This window comes from Euprymna scolopes, chromosome 6, assembly GCF_053919585.1.
Source record: "Euprymna scolopes isolate OS-2025 chromosome 6, ASM5391958v1, whole genome shotgun sequence".
In the NCBI taxonomy this organism is placed as follows: Eukaryota; Metazoa; Mollusca; class Cephalopoda; order Sepiida; family Sepiolidae; genus Euprymna; species Euprymna scolopes.
In genome coordinates, this window is record NC_136487.1 from 161739697 (window position 1) to 161749739 (window position 10043).

The 10043-nt window shown below is 31.5% G+C and overlaps 1 protein-coding gene across 1 annotated transcript; it reads left to right on the top strand.

The window, feature by feature from the left end:
- Nucleotides 1-6997: 6997 nt before the first annotated feature.
- On the top strand, nucleotides 6998-7507 carry LOC145278283 (protein FAM200C-like). The gene has a single exon (XM_080130576.1). It carries the CDS (start codon nucleotides 6998-7000, stop codon nucleotides 7505-7507), a length of 510 nt encoding a protein of 169 aa, XP_079986702.1.
- Nucleotides 7508-10043: the final 2536 nt, after the last annotated feature.

Sequence of the window (10043 nt, forward strand, 5' to 3'; positions counted from 1 at the left end):
AAACCGAAAGCAAAACTATAGCATTCAAAGCTGGTGACGTTACCACTGTATCAACATGACACGCATATGGACTGATTAAAAATAAAATAAGATGAATGTACAAAATTTATAACGATCTTTTTTTTTATTTTGAACTCTTTTTGACTCATCAAAATCTATTTTAATTCGCTAAAGACCTTTATTATAGAACTAGCATGGAAAGCAAATAAATCAAATTTAATCATTCAATAAATTAAAAAAATTATGAAGTGAAATGTTTAGGGTAAGGGAAGTTAATGAAAAGGATATAAAAATTCACATCCAAATTGAAGGTCATGTTTTATAATTATAAAGATATTAAATATATTAAATTATATGTTTATTAATAAACAGATCCACCGGACCTATACAAAAAAAATTTTTTTACCAGACCCATTATATAAACAAAGGAAAATTCCTCTAGGAAAATGCCTACTTCTGACCATTACCTTGTGATGTTGATTACTCAAAATACAGTTTAGATCATTTTACGACACTGCTATCAAAGACATTCACTTCGGATTTTACCATGTAATTTGGAATTGAATTTTTATATCCTTTTCATTAACTTCCATTACTCTATGACATTTAAATACTTAAACTACTTTTAACTGTGATTTTCCATGTCTAACTGACTTTAGCAAATAAGGTGTAAACCGTTGTATCTATTTTCTAATATTTTCTCCTCTGAAGGAATGGTAGATATCGAAATCCTATAGGAAAAGGAGTTATAATGTTTCAAATGTATTCTTTGTCTTACATAGAATAATAAAATTCTTTTAATTTTAAATTTAAACATTTCACGTCATAAATGTTTAAATTCATTGAATGACTAACATTATATATATATATATATATATGTATATATATACATATATATTAATACGACAGCGTGTGTTTTATTTTGTGTCACGCTTACATCTTTTTATTCCAAGTCTTTTAATTGTTATGACTTTCCATTTCTTTTAATAAATAATTTTACTAAGAAATTTTTAATTTATGTCTTTGTGCGTGTATATATATATATATATATATATATATATATATATATATATATATATATATATATGGCGATTAAGCTAGACTGAATATTCGGCGTTTCATCCACTCTAGGATTCCTCAGGCTTATGTAGTTATATATATATATATATATATATATATATATATATATATATATACGATCAAACAGTTAATAAAACATGTAAAAAACACTTTTAAATGAGTTAAAAACATATTTAATCTGAAAAGGAAGCACTAGATAGAATTTTATTTTATATATATATATATATATATATATATATATATATATATTGAGTGTATGTATATATATATATATATATATGCATATATATATAGTCTTTGAAGTTTTTAACCTTTAAAACTATACGAAAAAATATTTTTTATCATTCGTTAGAAAACCATCTAGTCAGTAAGTCATTTAATCACCTGCAATCACTGCATCAACTCGCTCTTGAATTTACTATAATACACATAATTTACTTTTCAAGGGATCATCAGTTGTTTACCATGAAACACTGTTTCTGGGATTTAAAAACAAAACAGTATATTACATCATGGCTCCCCAGCAGTGTTGATCAAACACCACCACCCTTAATCTTAGGAAGAAGACATGTTACAAACATTTGATCCAATTTCCTTTTCTTAATTGCAATTACTAACCTTTTCATACTATGAAAATGAATTTCTTACCTGTGCGATTCATCAATTTCCACATTTAAAATGGATATATTTTTAAATTTATCAGTCTTGTATTTATAAGATTAGGATTAATCCATTTAACTACTTATCACCCCCACTATGATTAGTATTTAGTATATTTACATTCTTATTTATTTAAAATTAGATATATAAAGGTTAAAAATATTTTTACATATATACATTTTTTATTTTATTTTTTTATATATATATAAATTTTTTGTATGTAATTATAAATACATTTTATACATTGCTAATATAGTTTTGGATTTCCTTTATTAATATAGTCTGGTTTATCTTAAACCATTCAAAAGCATCAGGATAACGAACAAATGCTTTATTTAACTGTTTAAATATTTTATTTTTATCCCCACCTTGTTTTATCATCCTTATTACTAAGTTAGAAACTGGTGATATAAGATCTGTTAATTTTAAAGTAACGCGAGCTATTCTCAAAAACTCTGACATAATGGTTCCATAAAACATAAAAACAGGGCAGGTGCTATCTTTATGCGGCATAAGTACTATTTGAAAGAGGAACGCGTTTCTTTTATCAAATATTTTATAAAGAAAAATCCCATCCTCAATTTTTATATCTAAATCCAGAAATGTAGCCTATTGTCCTTTATGTTCACAATTCAATTTTAATTCGTTTGGATATGTAAGATGTTTATTTTTTTCGAATTCATCATTATCGTTTATACATATAAGGTCATCTATAATCTCCTACAACCATGAAAGTTATATGTTATAGATATATCTGTTTTTAATAGTGATATATATATATACATATATATACATATATATATATATATATATATATATATATATATATATATATATATATATATATATATACTCGAGTCTATGTAAATACAAATTTGCCCAAAATGGTGTAGGATCCAATCCCATTGGGATACCTATCGTTTGGAGTAATATTTTATTTCCTATTTGAAAATAGCATTCTTTAATAAGATGACTTACAAGTATTTTTAAAATACATTTAGAAACACTCGTTTTGATATTTTTATTTTTACACCAGAAAGCTTTAGAGTTTGAAAAGTTTATATATTTACCTTTTCCACCTTCAAAAGCTAAATCTACAGTATCATTTAATTCTTTTATAAGTTTGTCGTGCGGAATTTTAGTATATAGCGTACTAAAATCTTAAGTAGCTATAGATTTTGCTTTTATTCTGAAATTTATTTTATCTTATTTTTCTTTCACTGGTTAGGAATTATTTACTACCCAAAATAGATTTATATTACTACAGAATTTACTTTTCAGGTGAAAATTATTGATTTGATTTATTTATTTAATTTAAATATTTTAGATATAGCTTTACTTAAACGTTTTGGTGATGCACGTCTTTGAACCTGCAATAAATCTAGTACTAACTGGATTTTTATGCATTTTAGGTATCCAATACATGCATGGAAGATTTTTGTGTTTGTCTTCTAACTTTAATCCTATAAACGCTGTATATAATATTTTTTACATATAAAAGCTATATTGTTTGCCGCTTTATCAATCGGAACTATTGCAAACTTTTCTTGAAGTATTTTAAGTTCCTCCCGTATTTCTGATTTTTTTAAAAGAGGATTGATTTTTCTAGGGTGTTTAAATTTTTATATGTTTAACCTTTTCATTTAAGCATTCAAGTATACTATTTTTCCATGTATCAAACGTAGACTGTGCTAATTTATATTTCTTTACCATAGACATAATAAAACCTTCTAGTGCTTTAGTTACTTCTTTAACGCATTTAGTGTAATTTAGGCATTTGGGTTCTCTATAATTCGGACTCTTACTAAGTAGTTTTCTTAATTTAGGATTATTTACTATCTTTAAATCTCCTGTAATTACATGTTTTATCTCATTATTACAGAAAGGAGAGGAATTACATTCACATTCTGGAATATTTATAATATCATTTATATTTATATGTTCTACCGTTTTTTTATAATTAAAATCTTATTGCGTATTGTTGGCCCTAGTTTATATGTAACTATTGGTTTATGATCTTTTGTCTGTAACTCATTTGGTAGTAATTGTATAGTTTTTAGTTTATTAAATATTTAAGGTAAATTTACATCATCAAAACCTTTATTTTCATACAAAACTACATAAACATTTTTAGGTTTCTTTTTTATACCGTCCACTGGTGGCTTATTTAATTTAGTGTCGATTATATCCAGAATATAGTCATACCATTGAATGAAATAGTCCTTCCTATATATCGTATCCGGTTGTAATATATATATATATATATATATATATATATATATATATATATATATGTAAATTGAGTGGAAAAGACATGATTCCATTTCTGATTGATGAAAACCGATTATATATATATATATATATATATATATATATATATATATATATATATATATATATATTCATTCACATAGACTACTGCTTCGCAGCTCATCAGTGCGGCTAGACAGGAAACTGCCTCAAGCCAGAATCGAAACCCGACCGCCCAAATGACAGTCAAGGTTTCTCGGCATTGCGCTATACGGTTGCTGCTGTGTGGGTAATGAATTAACGATGTTTTGTCCAAATGCCTCCGCTCGATTTGTTTATACAAAGAGCGTATATATATATAAACGCATATATATTTTTATCTGTCATATTATATATTATTATATTAACATTAAAACGGCGTCTGCTTATTTAATTCTATGATACAACCTAATGTTTTTAATTAACGTATATATAGTAATCTACAAACAACACCTATAACATTTAAGTACTCCTCATTTGCATATTTATTTTATCGGGAATTTCTATCTCTGCTAATATATAAAAGGAACTTTGTTGATGTGTGCGTGGCTATGTGTGTGTTTGTGTGTGAGTATTTTCCCCCTATGGACTCCTTTTATGGGATTTCACAAAAATATACGTTATATATCTGCCAGTGTTCTTAGATAGGTTTTATATATATATGCAGTAGTTTTTTTTTCTTTTGCTTTGTTTTTGTTTTTGTTTTTTTGTTTTTGTTTTTTTTGTACACGGTAGTCACCACTTTTCAAGGCCCGGAGGTCACTCGGGGATAATGGTTATTGCGTGTACAATTATCAATAGGATAATATCGTAGTAATCGTTAGTAATGGAGATTCGATAAAGTGTTTACTTAAGGGGGCGATTTATCAGGATTTTTTTTATGTTGAACTTGAAGAGGGCGGTTCATTAGGAATTTGTTAACGTTGCACTTGAAGACATCCAAGTTGTAGTCAGCTGGGAAACAGGCAAGCGGAACAGAGTTCCACAGGCGTGCAGTTCTAAGAAAGAAGCTTTGTTCATGGAATTTACGTTTTGCTTTAAGCACAGATAAAGAGTGGGGAAAATTTTTGACAGTGGTTTCAACTAGACGGGTGTTTATCATGAAAGATTGGCGAGGGGGGCGAAGATCGGAGCTCAGTGGAGCACTTTCCATGGAAATAACGATAAAACAAAGACATGCTCGCAACGTCTCTTCTGTGGAAGAGAAAGGGGCATCCCCCACTAAGCTAGGAAGTCTGTTTTGTACTCTGTCAAGGCAGGATAGGCTGTTTTTAGCAGCTCCTGCCCAGATGTGGCAGCAGTGCTCGATCCTTGGACGTACTTGCAAATAACAGAAAACTATAAATCCGTTTTGCTTTTGTTTGTACACCCCTCTTATATGAAGGATTTTTCATTTCATCCAAGTGCAATGGCGTTAAGACCTTTATTATCCAATATATTCCGTATTGTTTTTACTAGTCGCCATGTTTGTTTTCGTGCGTGCGTGCATTCAATTTTTGCGCGTTTAAACATTAATTCTGTATACTCACTATTCCATAGCTATCTATAACATATACTGACCAAACGGGTCACGGATAGTTTAGTAAATATATAAAAGTTTTGTTAATTAAAAAAGATAAATGCATAAAAAAAAGGATAAATGCATAAAAAAAGGATTTAATCGGAATATCTTTTAGTATTGGTAAGCTGTCAGAAGACTGTTCTTTCAGGAATTATCTTTTTCTTTTTTTAATGGGTTGAGAGGAATCATTCCTGGTTTGCCATTCTCCTTTGTTGCTTTATCTTTTATTAGGTGTGATTAGTTTAGAACCCATTTTGAAATTACCTTTTCTTTTTTTTACGAGGATTAGGAAATCATCAGACGTATTACAACTTCGTTTAGAGAAAGGTAGTGTATTTTCTGTTCTATTGTAATGAAACCATATTCCCACGGATTACCTTCTCGTTTTTTTTTGGGGTGGTAGTGTAGTATTTGTCCCGTTATCATTATATCATACTCTCAGGCATTACCTTCTCCTCGTATGAGGAATACTTCCAGATATTACCTTCGGTGTAGTCTCTGTTTTGCTATGATAACATTCTACCACGTATTACTCTCTTCCTTGGGGATAGTCTGGAGCAGCGGTTCTCAACCGGGGGCGAATCGCCCCCTAGTGGGCGAAAATCAAATTTTGGGGGGCGATTTTCAATCAATTTTATCTGTGAAAAATTTTGACATTTTTGCGAGTAAATTTTTTAAATTTTTTGAAATTATAAACGCGTAGCTAAACTATTAGTGCGAAACTTTGGTCACGTGACCTATGAATTGCTCTCTTATAAATGAATTGTCAGTTTTGAATATTCAATTTATTTCAGTAAATCCGATTCTCCAGTGACATTGTCTTACAAGTGTTTACAACTTTCATTCACTCTGTTATATTACAGATTCGTTCATATTTACATAAACAAAACACTAACTCAATATCCGGAACTAATGTCGGGCGGCGACACACTGAGCGTGCACCGTTTCCGGAGAGCTCCGAAGGAAAACGAAGAAAAAAAGACTTGGCGCGAAATTCGAGTTCTCTACTGCTCTTTCCAGCCGGCGACCAAAGGAGGAACACGCATTAAAACAACAAGCGACAAAACGAGCATCACGTTTATAAAACTCGCTCCGTCATTACTGCTAACATCAACAACAAGGCTATCACCGACGCCGCCGCCGCCGCTTCTCTGATATCACCGAAAATTTTGTGTTGATACTGACGAACAATATATAAGACTCCTTTTGCATACCGATGTCCGGTGGCTATCCAAAGGCAACTATTTGCAAAGATTTGTAAACTTATTTAATGCAATAGTTGTATTCCTACAAACAGAAGGACAGTCAGACTTAGCTATCGAAATTCAAGCTCAAAAGAAAAATATACACTATCTTGGTTGGATCTTCCGTAAGTTAAATGAAGTCTCTCTTCTGCTGCAAGGAAAAATGATAACCCTAATAGACTGTAAACGGGTGATGAGAGCTTTTGTTGAAAAACTTAATATGTTTCAAATTAATTTAAAACGAAGGCAATTTGATAATATACCCGAACTAGCGGAAATCGACTTATGTGAAAATGACATTGTTATTTGTTATAACCATCTGTCAGCCATGAAAAATGATCTAGAAATCAGATTTTCCGATTTATTTGACTTCACTATTGAGCCATGGATGATTGACCCATTCGATTGTGATCCTCTCAGTGCACACGAAAATATCCAGGAGGAAATCATCGAGATAAAATGCAATGATGAATTGCAAATCAAGTCCAAAAGAGAAACTTTGTGTGCATTTTGGCAATCAAACACTGTAAAATCACTGTATCTAAATTTGTGGTCACAAATGTCGAAAATCCTTTTGTGTTTCCCAACATCATATCTTGTCGAAACTGGATTCAGCGCTGTGAATCACATTTTACAGAAGGAACGAAACAGATTTGACATTATTTCTGCTTGAGTAATATTAAACCTGACATTGAATTTTTAGCGAAACATCACCAATCTCAGGGCTCACACTTGTTAGACTCTCTACATTTCTTGTAAATTTGCAATAAGATTATTTTTAATTAATTTGTTTTCCATTTGCATGTACAAAATGTTTCTAGTGTTGGTTAGTCATAATTACAATATTTGTTATTATTTATTCTTGGAGGCGATTATGAATTAACTTAAGTCAAAAATAGCTTTTGGGGGCGATAGCCGGGAAAAGGTTGAGATGTATGTACATTCACCTAACAATTTAATGGAACAAAACATACCGTAAAAATTGAGTATAACTTAAAAATCCTATCTACAAAATAGCACGGCCCATATCCTGCATAAGTACCAAAACCACACACACACACACACACACACACACACACACACACAGACACACATTCATTCCATTACGTGCATTTACAAAAACAAAAACACAAAAAACAGTTAGCGTTAATCAAGTTTTCATTACTATAATTGTTGTAAAATACTTTATTTGCATTAAATTAGTTTTCATTTAAAAATAAAGTTTAATTATATAATATTTATTTGCTTATTAAAAGCTAAAAAAAATTATATTGAGAAATAGAATATTGTTTTATGACCAAAAATTATAAGGAGGTCCACCAAGAAAAAAAAGAAGTGAAAAGGGGTCCATGGGTCAAAAAAGGTTGAGAACCGCTGGTCTAGAGTATGGTGAATCATACATAACGATACCATATTCTCTAGGCATACCATCTGGAAGTTTTATAGTAAATATGCTGTTCTTTAAAACACATGATATGTTAGAGTTATGTGGAAAGAACAAATAAGTTAACCCTGTTGTTAAAGAACAAATAAGTTAACCCTGTTGTTTGAAGAACAAATAAGTTAACCCTGTTGTTTGAAGAACAAATAAGTTAACCCTGTTGTTTGCAGAACAAATAAGTTAACCCTGTTGTTTGAAGAACAAATAAGTTAACCCTGTTGTTAATGTTAAAGAACAAATAAGTTAACCCTGTTGTTAATGTTAAAGAACACATAAGTTAACCCTGTTGTTAATGTTTGTTTCCTTTACTAGGAACTTCCTGTTCTCTAGATAACTACGAAAGTCGTTCCAAAGGTAAATCCTCCTATTTTTCTCACTGAAATCATTAAAACGAACGCCCTTTTATGCTCCAGAATTTATTTTTCTACATAGTCACCACCATTCTCAATGCAATTTTTCCCGCGATGAACGTTGACCGTGAATGGGCGTCCGGAGTGCACTTTGTCATGCGAAATCATTCCAAAAGTAAAGCCTCCTATTTTTTACTCAAAAATTGAAGAGATACGACGACGGAGGTGGTACCATCAACCCGAGTGACGTTATGTGCTCTAGGATGTATTTTTTTCTTCGTAGTCACTAGCATTCTCAATGCATTTTGGCCAGGAATTCAATGGGGCATTTCTGCTTCTGGCACACGTCCATGATAGGGGTTGCTTTGATAGAGTCTCAGATCGTCAATAACTAATAGGTCCATAACTATCATCCAAGCTTCAGCCTCTGTCCCATCGACGCAATGTAACATCCCTCTGCCTGTTCTACAAGTACTTTAACGGTGTATGTTCCGACGAGCTGCAAGCACTTGTACCCCCTCTACGTAAATACCCCCGACAAACCCGACAAGCAGTACAATCCCACCCCTTCACAGTAGAGATCCCTAGATGTAAGAGAGCCTTCTACTCCAGTAGTCCCCCCCCAGAACTGCTAGACTTTGGAACTCCCTGCCAGGTTCCTGCTTCCCCAACTGTACTGACATGCAGAAGTTCAAATGTAACGCGAACTGACATTTTGCTGCCCAACTCCCCACCTAGTACCTTTGTAGCCTGTGTCCCTAATAGTAGCCCCTACATCAAAGTGGCAATGTGCCTTGTTGGGGTGAAAATGTAATAAAATAAAAAAAATAAAAAACTGCAACAAAGAAATGGAATTTTTACGTCATGAATGCATAAATTCAGTCATCATAACAAAGCAATTTGCAATCCCTTCTGATCCATTCGGGAGGAATAAAAACATAGGAAGCATTATTTCTGGGACTCCTCTCGTATAATTAAGGCTTTATGTTAGTATGTAAGTTATTTTGTGCTCTCGTTTTTTTTTGTTTTTTTTTTTCGTTGTTTTATCTTTTTGTTTTGTTTTTTGTTTGTTTTGTTTTTTGTTTTGTTTTGTTTTTTGCTTTGTTTTTTTTTCTTTGTTTTTTTTGTTACTGGAATATAAAATACAACTAAGGAGGTACCAAGTACGCCGTATCCCGCCCCAGCCTTATGTCTCCACGATCCGGGAATACAAAAGTAATGCCGCTCTGCTAACACGCCTATTTGTATCTACTTCCTCGTACACTTGTTATGTTTAAGGTAATGTACGTTTCCGCGTTTGTTATTTTCTTTTCGGCAACATATGGATTCGTTTCTGTTTTTCCCCTTTCTTTTATCTCGTTGTTTATACAACAAAGAAAGCAAGCTACACAACCTTGATAGATGTAACGGCCATATAT

Coding starts and splice junctions, on each gene's coding strand:
- LOC145278283 (XM_080130576.1), top strand. CDS start 6,998: ATGATAACCCTAATAGACTGTAAACGGGTGATGAGAGCTTTTGTTGAA.